The sequence below is a fragment of the Neoarius graeffei genome, chromosome 10 (assembly GCF_027579695.1).
Source record: "Neoarius graeffei isolate fNeoGra1 chromosome 10, fNeoGra1.pri, whole genome shotgun sequence".
Classification (NCBI taxonomy): Eukaryota; Metazoa; Chordata; class Actinopteri; order Siluriformes; family Ariidae; genus Neoarius; species Neoarius graeffei.
In genome coordinates, this window is record NC_083578.1 from 88583221 (window position 1) to 88602682 (window position 19462).

At 41.5% G+C, this 19462-nt stretch overlaps 1 protein-coding gene across 1 annotated transcript in view; it reads left to right on the forward strand.

The window, feature by feature from the left end:
- Positions 1-360: 360 nt before the first annotated feature.
- Positions 361-19462, forward strand: part of edem3 (ER degradation enhancer, mannosidase alpha-like 3) — a 42893-nt gene continuing 23791 nt past the window's right edge. Inside the window, exons 1-10 of the mRNA XM_060932555.1 lie at positions 361-1519; positions 1618-1663; positions 2408-2508; positions 10174-10213; positions 10305-10417; positions 11628-11781; positions 12484-12618; positions 13916-14021; positions 14122-14219; positions 19145-19270. Of these exons, the coding sequence (XP_060788538.1) occupies positions 1428-1519; positions 1618-1663; positions 2408-2508; positions 10174-10213; positions 10305-10417; positions 11628-11781; positions 12484-12618; positions 13916-14021; positions 14122-14219; positions 19145-19270 (1011 nt within the window). The 5' untranslated portion in view covers positions 361-1427. The remainder of the gene's footprint in view (positions 1520-1617; positions 1664-2407; positions 2509-10173; positions 10214-10304; positions 10418-11627; positions 11782-12483; positions 12619-13915; positions 14022-14121; positions 14220-19144; positions 19271-19462) is intronic.

The following is a 19462-nucleotide window of genomic DNA, read 5'->3' on the forward strand; positions in this document are numbered from 1 at the left end:
GAAAGGGGCAAAAAAGAAAAAAACTCATTCAATGAATATTTTGTAAAGCTTACAAAGATCGTATGTTTTAACAACTTTTTTATTTTCACAATCAGATATTGAGGAGACATATTGTTTCACATATGCAAACAGTTCTAGAAAATTTGGTTTCTTGCCTGAGAATTTAGATTTGTGTATGCAAAACTTAGACAAAATAATAAACAAATTAATCAGATGAAACTGTGAATTTAATTTCTTATCAAATTCAGTGTCGCCAAACAAGATTTTCAATCCATTCCATCTACTTCCGATAACAGCGTGATGACGTAATCAGGGCGCGTGCTACCCGGATGCGGATGTTGACGACTGCATGAAAGAACTCTGAGCCACCAGCATCCGGTTATTAGTAGCCTGTCAGAGCGAATGACAGCGGCCGGGTTTGATTTGTTTTCCCGGAGCAAAACCGCTAGAAAGAAAGACGTGTTGTATACTTCAGGAGGTGCATTTTAATCAAAACTAGCTCTTTAAATCGCGGTTAATTTCGGCTAGCTGAAAAAAATGGCTAAAAACAAACAGCTGGATGAAAACAAGCAGGACCGAGCTGTCATCCTGTGAGGCAGCGTTAACTCACTGGCGCGACAAAAGCATGTTAAGTACAGTTTTCCAGCTGTGGGTTTCTATCTGTAGATTTTACTTCATAAGATTATTTTTTAGGATATAAATCTGTCTAGGTTGTTTTTATGACGTTTACATGCAAAAAAGGACGTGTTTTGGTGTTGTATCAGGCAGACAGATTGATTTATATACCCCAAACATATAAAAGCAATTAATAAATCAGGACAGAATAAATTCCTGAGGTTGGTTTCTATCAGTGCTGGATTGTAGGTGAAGAAAAGATCCAAAAGGAAGGGAAAGGTGTTAATTCTTTTCTGCTGACCTGCACCTGGTTTCATGTAAACCACCAGGTGTATCTCTGTTCAGTTTGGTGGTAGATGTGAGCTGTGTAGTTTGTGAGTAATACTGTGTAACCATGCTGGGGTATCAGGTGTGTTATGGTGGGTCTGGGGTTAGTCGCAGGTGATGGATGGATGGATGGATGGATGGACGGAGGCAAGCAGGTGTGCTGAATCTCACAAGTAAGGGTTTAGGTTCAACAAGACCATGTTTTACTTTAATAATCGTGTGATTTAGAGTTGGTTTTAAATATTCCCAAGCAAAAACCACTAAGTTCAGAAATCGTGGAACTCTGACCGAATTTCAGGGTCCAATCTGTGGCATTGTTATTGTTTTTATTTTTCATTCGTTCATTTTTGTTTATTTATTGATGTATGTATGGTGCTAAACGTTTATAAGAGCGCTGAGTGAGCAGTCATGAGTCCAAGCCCGTTGTCATGACCCTGTAGCATATTAATAAAGTTAATAAAGGGGTTTGGACGCTTCATTGGGCAATGATGATGTCGCCCGTTTTCATGCTGCTCCTGCTTGGGTTCTCCATCCAACTCTCACAAAGCATGAGCAGAGAGGAAAAGCACAAGCTGAGGTATGCACGCTTTATTAAAATGCTGTTTTTACAGTATTGTAAAGGAAGGGGTGTGTGTGTGTGCACATGCGCACTAACATGGCTGTATTTCCTTCCAGGAATCAAGTGCTGGAGATGTTCGACCACGCTTATCAGAATTATATGGTACGTGCTAAGATTATTTGCCAATTAAACATTGACGTCCTGCCACATGGCCGAGAAACAACAACGTCTGAGAAAACGGCTCCAGGAAATGAAAGGGTTCATGCAGGGAAGATGAATAGATCCAGCCCTTTTTCAGTTCTTCTGAAGAAATGTTTAGATAATTAGGTTTGTGGTTTGGGACATGTCCACAGCAGACTCACGACAACGAGACATTTATTTTAATGATGTTTATATGGAACGTGGCTTCACTGGGCTGGGGGAAAAAAGGATGACAGAAGGACAGGCAGAAAAGACAGAAGACAAGAAAAGCCAAACGGAAGAAGGACGAATAGAAAGTAGGAAAGGAAGAGAGGAAAATAGACAGGCAGAAGGATAGAAGAACTAAGAGGGGCTAAAGGAAATGAAGGAAGTGAAGCAGAAAAAAAAAATAGACCGAGAGAAAAACAGAAACAAGAAAGAAAGACAGGCAGACAGAAGATGCAGTAGAAAGAGATGGAGGAGTCAAACGGGGGAAGATAGACAAGAATGGCAGGATGGCTGGAGAGGAAAAGATAGAAAAGATGATGGACAGAATAATGTGAAAGATTCTACAGGAAAATCGCTGAAGTGTGTAACTAAAAAAAAAAACCTGTGAATGTTTTTAAGCATTTTCTGTGCTGACTCATCAGCGCTCTCTCTCTCTCTCTCTCTCTCATTCTCACTCTCCTAAAAATCTCTCTCTCTCTCTCTCTCTCTCTCTCTCAGGACAATGCCTACCCAGCAGATGAACTGATGCCTTTGACGTGTCGAGGTCGCGTACGAGGTCTGGAGCCCAGCCGAGGGGATGTGGACGATGCATTGGGAAAGTAAGCTTGATCTCACACACACTCGCACATGTACTGACTTCACCACCAGCTGCAGCTTGCTTTACCCCAGAGCCGTGTGTGTGTTGAACAGCAGCTCATCTCTGCTCAAGGGAATTAGTCACTCCCTAAATTAGCCCTGAAATTTTGAACATCATGTGATCATAATGCTGTCACAGTTTGTATGTATGTATGTATGTGTGTGTGTGTGTGTGTGTGTGTATATATATATATATATATATATATATATATATATATATATATATATATATATATATATATATATAATATTAGTGCTGTCAAAAATGTCGCATTATTAACCAGGGCTTTGAACCGGTTCAAGGAACGAAAACGAAAACCGGGAACTTTTTCTATTTCACATGGAACAGAAACGAAACCAGAAACTTTATTATTTTTTATGTTCCGGAACAGAAACGCTTATTAAAAATAATGGTAACCGGTTAATACCGGTTTTTATTTCGTTCCTCAAAGTTTCCGTAGCCTACAAATAAAAAAAAGTCATTCTTCTCCTGCACAAGTTTCTATGACCCGCTGGGGTTCACTTCCTGTGTGACGTTCGCTGACTGAATGGAGAGAGCGGGAAGGTGGACTACTATCACGTCTCCATGTGATAATAAGTGAATAAGTGCATTACTGAGTGTCTGAGCAAAGAAGAGCCTGAACGTTGCAACCTTCCTATTGGCTGTTTGTAAAAATGTATCAATTGTTGCCCTTCCCATGGGAATCATCGCGGGCTCGAGAGACGAGACCTGACGAGTTAGTTCGTTGGTAGCAGAACAAAATGTCTGGACACAAATCGGGTTTTCAGAAAAGGAAAGAAAATAAACGGAGGGTCGAAAATACAAAAAAGGAGGCAGAAAATGCAAAACGAGTTTTAAGGTAGGACAAATGGTTACTTTTCTGAGGCAGCCCGCCGTGGCTGCAGGCTTTCAGTTGTGTCATTGAATGGTTACTTTTCTGAGGCAGCCCGCCGTGGCTGCCTGCAGGCTTATTTATTATAGCCCATTTAGTTAAAATAGTTGATATAAAATGTTTATAGTTATAGTTATGTGATGGTTGTCCTGATTTAGACTGGTGTTTTTTTTGCGGGGGGGGGGGGTTGCGCGATGTTGCACCCGGGTCCAGATTAGGGCAGAACCGACCCTGGCTACATTTCAGGTGTAGTTTGTTTTATGTATGTATGTACTTGCATAGATGTGTACTTGGTCTTCCAATATGGCGCCTAACAAAATCTCGCGGCGCGGTGACGTCATGCGGTAGCCCTATATAGGGCCTGACTAGCCTTTGGTAACACACTAAACGAATTATCTTTCATTTTTGGCACTTTTTCTGTTTGTGTAGATGGGAAGACATACTGAGAATCCAAATCGCCAACATTTGAAATAATAATTGTTTTGAATTATTTCTTGTCTTATTTAATGAAGGTTGTAATAGAATTAGCCTACATTTGGCTTAAGCTGGATGAGACAGAGACATAATTTTATAGCCATTTGTTAAACAGCTGACAGGGAACGTAATTAACCGTTCCGGGAACGAAATTTTTTTGTTCTAACCGGTTCGGGAACGTCTATTTAATGGTGGAACCCAAAACTGGAAACGTTAAAATTTCGTTTCTGTTCGGAACGAACCAATAGGAAAAAAATTCTGGTTCAAAGCCCTGTTATTAACGCGTTAACTTGACTCAATTTTAACGGCGATAATTTTTTTATCGCGAGATTAACGCTCTGTGACATGATGTAGGTTTTTCATAAGCTTTTGAAACTGCCAGGAACTTGGAACAGAGACTTTGCTTAGAAAACCGATAGCAGCTAGACTGTAATGCCACGCCCCGCACAGCCAGAGTCCTCTGCCCCCCCCCCCCAAAAAAAAAGAACCAGCGCGGGCAAGGCACGCTAATAGAGATGGGATTTATGGCTCTTTGATGGGATCCGCATCTTTGTGATCCGTTCTTTGAAAAGAGCCGTTCAAAAGACTGGCTCATTTGGCTCTTTTTAAATATTTATTCAGTTTTAAGAAGACAGCGTCTAAAGAAGCCAGATCCCTCTGAACTGTAAACTCGATGCTATCCCAGAAATCCTTCCTGTAATATGCAAATTTGGCCGCCTCTGATTGGACAGCGCGACACATCAACAGGCAGAAAGTGTAAAAGTACAAAATGTGTTAAGTGAGCTGAAACAGTAAAGCTCAGATTCAATGCAATATTTATCAACGAACAACTTAAAGTTAATGTAATAGTGTACTTTATATTATAATCAAGCATGTCAAGCCTACCGTCACTGTGTAACCTGTCTCTCTGATTAGAGCTGTAGACTAACTCAAGCAGTAGATCACTTCACTCATGGTTCTTTTGCTAGCCCCGGTGCTCGGCTTAGGTTTTACTTTGCAGTGGCTGTGTCAAGACGTGTTATGCTTTGCAATAAAAAAAAACATTGGTACAAATCTAGCCCATTCACTTTTTTTATGCTGATAAGAGAATTACAATGGTTTTTCATGTGACAAAAATGTGCGATTAAATTGCGATTAATCGCGAGTTAACTATGACAGTCGCGACATTAATCGCTATTAAATATTTTAATCGCTTGACAGCACTAATATATATATATATATATATATATATATATATATATATATATATATACAATTTTTTTTTTTTTTTTTATTCTATCCATATTCACTGGATATGAGTAATTGCATGCTCTGATTGGCTACTCTGCTACTAGGCTATCAGTTCATATACCGTGAGTAGAAAAAAACAAAATGGTGGCGCATGTTGCTGAAGCAACTCAGGACGAAATAAAAACTCTACTCGAAAACAAAGCCCCAAAAATAAAAAAAAAGCAAAAAAATATGGAATAAAAGTATTTGATGGTAAGAATGTATCTTTTTTCTCAATAATAATAATAATAATAATAATTATTATTATTATTATTATTATTATTATTATTACATTTTTCACAAATTGCTCCTGTCATTTTGCCAGTTTGTTTACATTCTAAGCAGAAATGATTTTGTTGGACATTTTGTATAGTTTTTATTTATCAAATTTGCTAAAAATAAAAATGCTCTGTTTCTCAAAATCCAGTGAATGTGGATAGAATAAAAGAGTTATTCCACTCAATCTCAGTGTTACGCGCCTCATCGGCTATCAGCTCATGTACGATTCGATTGCGTGGAATAACTGTTAAATATCACCAAAATACATGAGAGAGAAGATTTTTGTAGTTATTATCTCAGAAACAATCCATGCACTTGAGTTTCCTGATATTTGAACCTCATTTATCACACTGGATTCAAATTTATTCGTAAATTGTTCACAGGCACGCTCACACAAGTAATGTGGTGTTCATGAAAATGCAGTTCGTTGGGAAAAGCGTTCATGTCTGATGTCTCGCTCTTGAGTTTGTGTGAATTTGCATATAAGGTGACTCACCAACGTCAGCCTCGATCCATCGGCTTCAAATCAAAGAACTGCTGTGATTTTACGTACGGATTACCTGGTCATGTTTACGTTACAGATTTATTTATTTATTTATTTATTTATTTATTTCAATTTAATGAAAATTTTGTGGAAGTAATTTGAAAGAAAGTGATTCCAAAACCAACACGTACTGTAAATAAGATTAAATGGCACGCCGTGTTCTTTGGACAAAAGTACTGGCTATTAGGAGGCGTTCTTTCACCGTTTAGTCTCCATTTTATCATTTTCAGCTCAGTCAGGTTTGCCTTTTATGGAGTTTTATGGGCGTGGCTGAATGTCATTCACATGCACTGTGAACACGCTTGGTAATTTATGGATGGTTGGTATTTATTGTTAATCATCATGTGTATATGAGGATGAAGAAAATCAGTGATGAAACTTTTGTACGTTTGGTGGAAATTTTTGTTCAGTTTTGCAGAAATATTTTCACACAACTTTATTAAAACATGATGATAAATGAAGCCCATTGACAGGGCCGGCTCTAGGTCTTTGGCTACCCTAGGCGAGATTGAGTTTTGGCGCCCCCCCCCCAAAGAAAAAAACCCTTCTAATAACATCTAAATAACACTTTAATCGAATCACTCTATTCTATTACTATTAAACAATGTACGGTGCATGGACAATAAACAAGAAGTCATTTTTATCTTTTTCATTATTGTTATTATTGTATCCTGTTTTACCTCAGGCCACAGTGCTGCCCTGTTGTGATTGGCTCAAAACTCAAGACAAGTTGAGGTGACGGCTACAGAGGAAGTTGCGCCATTTTCTAATTTACACAGAGCAATTTAAGGTCTTTGCACTTTTGACAGCAAGCTAATTAGCATGTTAGCGGCTACAGTCGGTACTCAGCACGTTAAAAGTGGGTCAACGTTGTAACGGCATAACGCTACTGTACAAGCAATGCTTATTTAACAGTAACAAACTTAAGCCCTATATGTTGAAACTCCTCTCTTATTCGCTCGTTAATTTATCACACAGTCTTACCTCAGTCAACTTCTTCCCTCGTTCTGTGAAAATTCAACGTCTCAGACGCGGACACAAGTGGGCGGGAGATGCGTTTGATTAAGTCTCCTGATTGGCTGGTGATAGATTGGTGGGCGGGGGATGCGTTTGATTAAGTCTCCTGATTGGCTGGTGATAGATTGGTGTCATTATAGCGCGTCGGAGCGGTTCATGCCAGGCTCGAGTCCGCTCAACGTCAAAAAATATTGGTTTAGCCTATTTTTTAAAATAATTTTCAAAAAGTTACCCGGGCCACGGCCCCCCTGGCCCGGGCGGTTCCACGGTCTATGCGTTATGGCAATAGTTTACTTCCTTGTTACACATTTTATAGTAGCTGTATAATTTTCATAATGATGTCATTTTAATCTGACAAAAGTGCGGGGGATGAAATTGTGTTTCAACAAAAGTGGGGGGGATGAAACGTACGCATCCCCCGCGGGTGATACGCCCCTGCCCCCCGCCCCCCTTATAACCTATCATTGTGCATTTTTAGTAGGCATAAGGAAATCACCGACCACTACTGTGTAGGCTACACTTGTTTTTCAACCTTTTTGAGCCAGGGCGCACTTTTTTCAATGAAAAAATCTCAAGGCACTTCACCAATAGAAAATGTTGACTGAAACTAAAACGCTGTTGCCAATATTTACAATATACAGTCATTCTATAATTTTCCACGGTACACTTGGTGATCTCTCACGGCACACTAGCGTTCCGCGGTACTAGAGTTCGGCAGCACAGTGGTTGAAAACGCTGTACACCACTGATGCACTTGGTAACATCTCCATTCAATAACTCCATCCCTCCTTTTTGGTGGGGTTTTGGTCGCCCTTGGCGCTCCTGGGCACACTTTGCGCTCTAGGCAATTGCCTAGGTCGCCTATAGCAATCGCCGGCTATGATTACATGGCCAAAACAGAGAATAGCTGCAGATGCGCACTTGCGCGCCCGAAGACACACTATGGACCCTTTTCACGTGACGTCACGACAAACGCGGCCGCCATTTTGGACGTGTACTACCAGTAGTTTACCACAGCCAACTTTGAGGAACGGCAGCAAAGAAAGTTTTTACTTTCAGTAAGACTTCCATCATGCCACTATATTGTTGTGCACCTGGATGTACCATCAACAAACAAGGCAAGGTTTATCATTTTATCGGATCCCGACGGAGAAGATGGATAGTGGCCATTAACAGATTGGCAGCCCTCGGCATACCAACGCTTGTGTAGTGACCACTTTGTTGGAGGTAAGACGAATAAAATTAGCCAGAAAAGGCATTACATTGCTGTTAACATTCTGTGGCGGCGAGTGTGTAACCAAATAGGCTAAAATAACCCATTGTAACCTCTTTGTTCTTCTGTAGTAGCTATTGTTGACTAGCTAATGTCAACAACATAGTAGCTGGTATGTTACTGTAGCAATGTTTACGTTCAGTCATTTGGATGACTGTTAAAACCTTTCAGTCTCAAGTTTTTCCTTTACTGTATTTACTAGTTTACTGTAATTATGATCTGGCAGCTATTTACACCGGATCCAGTGTAAATAGCTGCCGGAGCCAACGTCCGAGGTTCCGGAGCGCGCGCCGGCTTGCTCTCCCTCAAATTAAGCAGCGCGCGCCGGCTTGCTCCCGGAGTGCTCCGGCCGAGGTTCCCCTCAAATTAAGCAGCACGTGCCGGCTTGCTCTGGAGCAAGCCGGAGCGCGCTCCGTAACCTCGGCCGGAGCACTCCTGGAGCAAGCCGGAGCGCCCTCCGGAACCTCGGCCGGAGCACTCCTGGAGCAAGCCGGAGCGCGCTCCGGAACCTCGGACGTTGGCGTGTATGTGTATGGCGATGGGTTTTTAACGACATGGGTATACAGATCATGTGGGCCAAAGTCAGGTAAAGACGAGGGCTTCGTGTACTTCCGTACGTCAGTGAACAATCCTGGTGGAAGCAGGTAAACATCGTTCTCTAAGCCTGTTAACCTCAATTTTTGCAAATACCTCTCCCTCTGCTCGCCCTGTAAATGCCCTACGTCGCTGGATAGTGAAGGTGTTTTCTGCATCTCGCTCCTTTTTCTTTTATGTTTTTCGTTTGTCGCCTTCCTCACATTCAAACTGATTCGAGCCGAAGTCCACTACATGTCCAAAATGGCGGTCGCGTTTACGAAGGTCACGTGACTGAAAAGGGTCCTATGATTAACAACCACCACCCCGCTTTTTTTGACAAATCGCACCCTGACTATATGCTTTGCTGTACAATTAAATTAGGCTAAGACATTATAATGCTGACTCGTTTTCAGAATAGTGGAAGTCATAATTTTTCTTCCCCCGTTTCTGCGCCCCTGGATGGACGCAGCGCCCTTAGCATTTGCCTATATTGCCTATGCCACGGGCCGGCTCTGCCCATTGATGACATCAGGAGACTCTTTGTGTACGTTCACACTGCAGGCTGAAGTGACTCAAATCCGATTTTTTCGCCCATACCGTATGTGACCTGTATCCGATCTTTTATTGACAATATGAACGACACAAATCCGATTTTTTCAAATCCGACCCAGGCCGTTTGGATATGTGGTCCTAATTCCGATTCCTATCCGCTCTTTTCATATGCGACTTCAGTCTGAACCGCCAGGTTGCATTCATCCGACTTACACGTCATCAACAAGCCACAAACGTCACTATTCTGCGCTGAAGTAGGCGGCGGGTCTCTCAAAAAAAGTTACAACAACATGGCTTTGATGTTCCTTTGAACGGAGGTTGCAGTCACTACCCCGCAGAACGCCTGAGCCAAAACCCTTGCCCTCTTCCTTCTCAACCTCCTCCTTAACATCAGGCTATTGTGCATGTTCTGGCTCCGTCACAACAACAACTGCATCATCGCCAGGTACTCCATGCTGGCTACTGTCATACACAGGAAACTTTAGGTTACTTCCGTAAACACTGGCCATGCTCACTGCTTGTGACGTCGTCATATCCTGCAATGTGCATGCGGAACACTTTTAGGTCGCTTTTCGTTCATACTGAGGATCACATACAAGTCGCATATATTTGTTAATGTGAACGACCTCACAAAAAAATCGGATTTCACAAAAAAATCGGAATTGAGCATTAAGCCTTGCAGTGTGAACGTAGTCTTCTTGCTTGATCCCAGTGCTTTAGCATGTTCTTCATTTTGTGTGTGTGTGTACAGGTTTTCTCTCACCCTCATCGACACACTGGACACACTTGTGGTGAGTTACACTCTAACGTGTGTGTGTGTTTTTTATGATTGAGCTGAGGACTCCTGTGTGTTCATGCTGTTTCTTCTCCTGATGTGTCCAGCTGTTGAATAAGAGCCAGGAGTTTGAGGAAGCTGTGAAGCGGGTGGTGAATGATGTTCGACTGGACAACGACATCGTCGTGTCTGTGTTTGAGACCAACATCCGAGTGCTGGGGTGAGCATGCCGTGACCCGCGTTACCCGACAGCGGGCAGTGTGTGTCTGTCCTTCTGAGACAGGAAACGTTTAAACCAACCAGCAGTCCAACACGTGTCCACTGAGACATTTACAGCTTCCTGTCTCTCTGCTTTTTCCTCTCCACCCATCCTTCCATCAGTAACGCTGTTTAAGTTCTGCTGGCTTTGCTGTTGAGTCTTTTTTCCCTTTTTGTCTGTCTGCTTTCTGCTCTTTTTGTTCTTAATGCCTTGGTTTTTTGTTCCTTTCGTTCTCTCTGCTTGTTTATTCTTTCTCCTTTTTCTTTCTAGTTTTTTTTTAAATTTCCTTCCTTTGACACAATACAATGTGATAGTGCTTCGCTAGAACTGGTGGGCACAGAGGCCACTCCCCCCTTTTACTGAGACTGGCGGGCGCAGAGGCCACTCCCCCACCCCTTTACTGAGACTGGCGGGCGCAGAGGCCACTCCCCCCTCCTTTACTGAGACTGGCAGACGCAGAGGCCACTCCCCCACCCCTTTACTGAGACTGGCGGGCGCAGAGGCCACTCCCCCACCCCTTTACTGAGACTGGCGGGCGCAGAGGCCACTCCCCCACCCCTTTACTGAGACTGGCGGGCGCAGAGGCCACTCCCCCACCCCTTTACTGAGACTGGCGGGCGCAGAGGCCACTCCCCCCTCCTTTACTGAGACTGGCGGGCGCAGAGGCCACTCCCCCCTCCTTTACTGAGACTGGCGGGCGCAGAGGCCACTCCCCCCTCCTTTACTGAGACTGGCAGACGCAGAGGCCACTCCCCCACCCCTTTACTGAGACTGGCGGGCGCAGAGGCCACTCCCCCCTCCTTTACTGAGACTGGCGGGCGCAGAGGCCACTCCCCCCTCCTTTACTGAGACTGGCGGGCGCAGAGGCCACTCCCCCCTCCTTTACTGAGACTGGCGGGCGCAGAGGCCACACCTACTTTACTGGTTAATGGAGTGATGAATTATTGGTGTTATCTGAGTGTCAGCGAAGATCCTATAGCGTGGTGTCCTAGAATACCACAGTTTAAAGAGGCTTATGTTTCTTTTATGAAAGTAATAATAGTAATAAGTAAAATAAGTCAATAAATAAGGTAAGAAAAAAATTATAATAAAATTACAAAATAAAATTAGAAATTAAAAAAAAAATTTAAGTCAAATAAGTAAAAATTAATAAGTGTGTGTGTGTTTGTAGAGGGTTGCTGGGAGGTCACTCCATGGCGGTGATGCTGAAAGACAGAGGACAGCACATGCAGTGGTATCGGGATGAGCTCCTACACATGGCGAAAGACCTGGGACTGAGACTCCTGCCTGCCTTCAACACCAGCAGCGGCTTGCCTTATCCCCGAGTGTGTACACACACACGCGCGCGCGCACACACACACACGCACTCTCTCTGACCCTGAAGTGTATGTGCAGACACGGTGTTTTTCTCGATTTGGTTGAATAGTCACTTTATTTGCATGACTGATCTGCACTCAGTGACCGTGAAATTTCCGTCTCAGCCTGGCTGCGCATTCCTTCCTCTTACACTGTCTCAGTGACTCTGGGATAAAACACCATATCATGCTGTAAAACTAGAAAAATAATCAATGACTGGGTGGTGTGATGTGACTTAACACTTAATAATCCAACCAGTAACAGCACGTCCTGCCTGAGGTGCTTCATTCCTCTCAAACCATGGCAATTTCCCAACAATTATACATTTTATTCATTTAGGAATGGCAAGTCGTACTTTTTATCCATTTTATAGTTACATTTACATGTTGTGGAACGTCCACAAGTTACATTATAGAAGCTATAAACGGTCTTTCTTGATAAACCAACTTCTCTTTTTGAAGAGTTCATTAGGAGGAAGAAAAACCCCACAAAACAATGTGAGACTGCAAAATGTAAACTCTTTTAACACCTTCTGACCAATCAGATTTGAGAATTTTTTAAAATCACAGGTTTTTCAATAAGACCAGCTTTCAAAGTGGAGCTGATGTTAATACAACTACTGTTATTAATGAGGGTGTGTGTTTATTACTGAGTTCCTGTTGTCCTCGTAGATCAACCTGCGTCACGGGGTTCAGGGTCCTGAGACTCGGACAGGCACTGAGACAGACACCTGCACCGCCTGCGCAGGTACCATCATCCTGGAGTTCGCTGCGCTGAGCCGCTTCACTGGAGACCCCACGTTCGAGGTATAGAAAACAATAGTAAATAATAGCGACTAAAGGGTTTTTTGTTTTTTTTTAAAGTAAGGGTCATATGAAGGCAAATAAATATATTGTTAAAAAATTATTTTAAATACATTGTTTCACAGCAGATCTTGTAATTGTGGTTTAAAAAGAAACTTTTTTTTTTTTTTTAAGTTTGTGTTTTAAATGTTTGAACTAAGCCAAACACAACAAAGATTTTCAGATTTACAAAAATTGACCACTCAAAGTGCAAAATGCGGTACTCAAGATTTCTTCTTCATGCCTCATGTCGTCTCGGAGTTTTTACTCATACGGGATAAATTTACAAATTTAAAATTGATATCTTTATCATTTCTGCTTAGACGGACTTCTTAAAAACCTATCGGTGGCTGCATGAATTGACTTTAGTATTGCTTTTTTGTAGAAAGTGCCATCTTGCTGTCGTGCCGAGGTGTAGAATAGCTTTAGATGTTTTATTTAATTCTTCCTTGGAAATTTCAGTTCTGTAATTTTTTTTTTTGTTTTTTTTGTAAACTTCTTTGGGCTTTTGAACCAGTTTAAAAAATAATAATTTTTAATGCTTAAAGATGAAGAATGTAAACAAGCTGGCAAAATGACAGGAGTAATTTGTGAAAACTGCGATAATTTAATAATAATTCTTAAAAAACAAACAAAAAAAGATACGTTCTTACCATCAAATGCTTTCATTCCATGTTTTGTATTTTTTGGGGTTTCGTTTTCAAGTAGTTTTTATTTCCTCTTCGGTTGGTTCAGTAACATGCTCCGCCATTTTGTTTTTCTCTACTTGCAGTATATGAGCCGATATCCTAGTAGTAGCCAATCAGAGTGCGCGATTGCTCATATCCAGTGAACATGGATAGAATAAATATAAATATTCAACAAAGCCTGTTAAATGTTATTTCATCTACATGTCATGTGGAAGCTGTGAACACAATAATTAATAAATATATAGATACTTTGACAAAATATCTTAAATTTCACGTTACAGTTTAAGATGTAAGGTTTAGGATGTCGTTGAATTGTTGGCTACTTGGTGCAGAGGATTCTGGGAAGGGTGAGACAGACCCTTCGTTAGGATAATAAAATAATTGATCAAACTTTTTTTTTTTTTATGAGATGCATTAATGAATCATGAATTAATGAACTTGCATCATGACATTTAATAAACAATATTTGGCAAAATAATGTTGAACAAAGAGTGATTTTTATCATGAAATCATAAAGTGTGTATTTAATTGTGCTATAGATGTTAAAAAGGTGTTGTGTTTATAACGTCCAGGCTCATGCACGGAGAGCTCTCGACTTCCTGTGGGAGAAAAGGCAGAGAAACAGCAATCTTGTGGGAACAACCATCAATATCCACTCAGGGGAGTGGGTACGCAGAGGTGGGGGAACCTGCTCCGGACCGCACCGTTATTCAGAGAAATAGAACATTCTGATTTTTTTTTTTTTTAACACAAATTTCTTTATGGTTTGTCATTGTAGACAGCGGTGTAGGAGCCGGGATCGACTCGTATTACGAGTACCTGCTGAAGGCTTACGTTCTGCTGGGAGACGACCAGTTACTACAGCGCTTTAATATTGTGAGAGACTTTTTTTTTTTAAGATATTTTTTGGGCTTTTTTCACCTTTTATTGGATAGGACAGTGTAGAGACAGGAAATGAGCAGGAGAGAGAGAGACGGGGAGGGATCGGGAAATGACCTCGGGTTGGAATCGAACCCGGGTCCCCGGACTTATGGTATGGCGCCTTATCCACCTGAGCCACGACGCCCCCGAGACTTTCTTTTTTAATTTGTTTTTACAAACCTCTCCAAGAATTTTAGATTGTCTTTTTATTCTAAAGAGAGATGAAATGAAGCACAGGAAGTATTTGGAAATTTTTACTCAATAGCACCTCCAGAAGTGTTTTATTCCTCTTATAAACCAGCAGTTTATTAAAGAATGACACGTCATACTTGTCATTTGTTTAAAGGTTCTGACTGCAAAGTTGAATTCTGGGTAAAATGTTCTGTTTCTGTTGCTGTTGGAGTTTTGAGATGTTTCGCTGCTCCACACACACACACACACACACACACACACACACACACACCGTGTATCCTGTGTGTAAATGTTTTGCCGAGATAAAAAGCGTCCCGCGTTTTACGATTCCGGAGATCGCCGAAGCAAGCGAGCAACAATATCACGTCATGTGACCACTGTGGGGCGTGTTTGAGTTACTTTTAACCAAAACAAGTCGGCGTTGGTGAACATGGTGGGCTCTGCTCTCCCAGTGGGAAAGAAAAGGAAAACCTGCCTCGTGAGTGCAACTGCAAGATAGAGCGAGGTTAGACGACACGTCATTTTTCTGCACAGATAACTAAATCGTTCTAGCTAGCGCTTAGCTGTCTTGACCTTAGAATGCATGAGCTCGAGTTCACAGTAGCGAGTCGATGATTGAGTTCGACACCTGATGTTTTGATCTTGGAGAAAGAAACGAGAACACAAAAGCAGGAACAGAGAAAAGTTATAAATATTCGTCTTTTTGTTTCACGGATCAATTCGCGAACGTAAACCACAAATTGCATCCCTGCGACTCAAAACTCTCTGAGGGTCGACGCAGAGTTATGATGTTTTCTTGGAGGCGTCGCCATCTTGGTGTGATGCAGTTCCATAATCATGCTAACGAGTTAAAGCTCCTCCCTGGCATTCGGCTGTTTCCTGGTTCCATAGGGCTGTACTGTTTACCTCAAGAGGGTCCCAAAACGGAGAAACGTGACCCTCAGGATGATCATCAAAATGATCACATCTCATTCGTCCACATGATATTGTTCCTGTGGGACAGATAAAAATGCCATGCACAATTTAAATATATATATATATATATATATATATATATATATATATATATATATATATATATATATATATATGTGTTTAAATTTCAGATGACTTTGCAGTCAGTATCTTTATAGTTACGTTGTGGAAATTTCACACAACAGCTTTGTTACAGGAGCTATAAATCACTTTCTTGAAGTTGTATAATGGTTGCAAAGGACTGCGGTTGCAGAAAACTTGATATATATTTTTAGGGTCCCTTGAAGCACTTTCAGACCTCAAGACTCATTAAGAGGAACTAAACACTGCAGAGCTCCCCAAAGAGCCCGGTTCTACAACAACACTAACTACAGTATACCGATAACTCTGACTGTCCCTCTGCCTGAATTTAATTCCAGTCTGGAGCAGAAACACCACAACTATAATCCCCACTATAATCTCGCTTGGTCCTGACACTCAGGGAAATAAATTCATGCAGCTTAGGAATAGTCATGGAAGTTTTTTCCGAGTAGTAGCACATTATTCTGGGTCATACTGTACAGTAGGGTGCATCAGTTGCCCCCTAAAAATGAAAAGTTCCTCCGATCATGATGCATTTTTGTTTTTCTGTTCCTTTTGGTAAGAAAACACACTGGGTGAAATATTTTGACAAAATTCTGAAGTTTAATGGTGGCACCAGGAGCTCAAAGTTATGGAAAAAGCTGCTATTTTATGACTTTTATGACAATTTCGATCACTTTTCATGAAACATTATGGCACCTTATAGAGTATACCAAATATCTTAGATACACATTTTTAGTACATATTCTAAATATATTCTCAAGCACAGTTTGAGTTTTAGCTGTTCATTGAACCATTGTTCAACTACTTTTAAACAATACAAATGTATTATGAATCACATTAATGCTTCTCAATCCCTTGCAAAGGTTCTTAACATGATCTCTGGGCCACAAGAAATCAATAAATGGAGTCCAACATTGTGATTCAAACCTTACGCGAAAACATAAAATAAGCGGTTTTTTGGCAAAAAATGAACCTCATGGTGCCACCATTAGACTTTTGATTATGGTCAAAAAATTTTACAGGATGTATTTATTGGTGAAAAGGAACACCCAAACAAAAATGCATCGGATTTTATGAAAGTGAGGGCAACTGATGCACTTCAAAACAACCCATGCATGCACTCCAGTGGCTGATATAATGCGGGTAGGTCATGGATTACGGAAATATAATTTTTTTTAAAAAAGATACAAAATACAGAGTGGTTACAGATTTTAATACGATGCTAATAATTTACAGATCGGTCATGGACATTTCAGTATATTACAGATTGCTTACCGATTTCATATGGATGATGCATCACGGATAAAAAAAAAAAATTAAGATGTCTAAAACAATTAAATGTTTGGACTGCTGAAGTTCAGAATTAAAATATTTTACCTACATTTATGTTTACTTTACTTTATTAATTTACTATTGAGATTTCATGGAAAATAATCATATATCCGTGAATAAAAGAGCCGTGCTTTGTGTTTGTGTAATTTTTTTATTTTGCGTGAATCCGTGATGAAATCCGTGACTTCATGATGCAACAAGGCTATACGTAGAAGGATGCCTGGGGAAAAATAGGACGTGCTCAGACATCACATGTAAACAATGACCTGATTGGTCAGATGTTTTATTGGATCAGGTCCAGGCCTGAAAAAATCACTCTGGAAGCAATCTTACTGATACCGAAAACCCCAGGACTGGGCTATAGGGATCGTTATTGGTCTGGTGTGAGCACCGACCACACAAACTGCAGGGGACCCATTTAGTTATAGTGAGAGTTATCAGTATTGTGGGACCGGGCCTTAAGAACTACATACATTCAAGGGCCTTTTTTTTTTTTTTTCCTCTTTTTTCCTCCCTGTTTGCATTCGGACCACCCGTAGGAATGCTACAGTGATGTAAGCTGGCCGATGGTTGCTATTGAGGTATTTCACCTGACGTCACAGGGTCACGTGACGCCCCGGTGTCCGCCATTTTGAAGGTCAAGCTAGCTAATGTCAACAACATAGTAGCTAGTATGTTACTGTAGCAATGTTTACGTTCAGTCATTTGGATGACTGTTAAAACCTTTCAGTCTCAAGTTTTTCCTTTACTGTATTTACTAGTTTACTGTAATTATGATCCGGCAGCTATTTACACCGGATCCAGTGTAAATAGCTGCCGGAGCGCGCTCCAGCTTGCTCCCCCTCAAATTAAGCAGCGCGCTCCGGCTTGCTACCGGAGTGCTCCGGCCGAGGTTCCGGAGCACTGCTTAATTTGAGGGGGAGCAAGCCGGAGCGCGCTCCGGCAGCTATTTACACTGGATCCGGTGTAAATAGCTGCCGGATCATAATTACAGTAAACTAGTAAATACAGTAAAGGAAAAACTTGAGACTGAAAGGTTTTAACAGTCATCCAAATGACTGAACGTAAACATTGCTACAGTAACATACCAGCTATGATGTTGTTGACATTAGCTAGTGCTAACAGCTAGCTGCTAGTACACTGCTACAACACAGACACCGACCCTAATAATACAGTTCTTGGTCATCGCCTGGTAACAGCAAATTTATAACGGGCCATGTCTCAACAGACTAAGAAGTTATTTCAATGACATTTAATAACATTTTGTTTATCCTGAGGACCGAAAGTAAATGAAAATGTGAACAAACCTTAGCTGTAATAAGATGGCGACCACCGGCTCCAGGGACGACCCGCTGATGTAGGCATGTTACCCAGCCTGACACAAAATATTTGTAGGCATCCAAACTCTTATACGCTTTCAGATCAATACCTGTGTATGGCGATGGGTTTTTAACGACATAGGTATACAGATCATGTGGGCCGAAGTCAGGTAAAGACGAGGGCTTCGTGTACTTCCGTACGTCAGTGAACAATCCTGGTGGAAGCAGGTAAACGTTGTTCTCTAAGCTTGCTAACCTCAATTTTTGCAAATACCTCTCCCTCTGCTCGCCCTGTAAATGCCCTACGTCGCTGGATAGTGAAGGTGTTTTCTGCATCTCGCTCCTTTTTCTTTTATGTTTTTCGTTTGTCGCCTTCCTCGCATTCACACCGATTCGAGCCGTGACGTCCAAAATGGCAGCCTAATGATGCATCACATGACTTGGTCACGTGGGTGAAAAACCTCAATAGCACCATCACTTCTGTGCAACATACAACAAGAACAAGAATCAACATCATGTTGTATTTCCTCCGTCGTGTATGCACACTCAATAAACCTGGACTTCACTGTCGGTCCATTTGTGTGTATTATTTTCTTTAATGCTAATGTTCAGAGCTGACGTTTACACATCTAACGTACATCTTTACACAGATTTTAAAATCGCTGGTTGCCGGTGTTTCACTGGCTCATGTGTTCGACCAATCACTGTACGCTTACATCACTCATGGTTCCTCTTGTGCCGTAAAAAGAACTTACCCTGAAGCAGGAGCTTAAAAAGTTCCTCAAAACAGCGTTCTAAGAACTACAGTAGTTCTTGGTTCCTGCAGTGTGGACACACAGAAAAGAGGGAATTTCCTCTAAGAACTATGGAAAGGTTCCTCCGGTCCGAAAGCCGGTCTGTTCCAGAACTTCTCTTGTATAAAAACGTGATCTGTAGCCTGTTTGTGATGTGGAGCTTCACTTGTTCTGTATCTTTCAGCACTATGCATCGATCATGAAGTACATCAGTCAGCCTCCTCTGCTGCTGGACGTCCACATCCACAAACCCCTGCTGCCTGCACGCACCTGGATGGACTCCCTGCTTGCGTTCTTCCCCGGCCTGCAGGTCAGATGCATCTCCTGTACACCTTCACCTTAATTAATAGCACCCCTGAGATCTTTTATCATCACTGGTGATGGCACATGGCTCCTGTCCTGGCATGACCTTTACTCTCTCTTTAAACTTGCTCGTAAATGTAATTCAAACTTGTTCTGACTTCATCAATGATTTACAGATAGAAAGTCCAACATTAGGGAC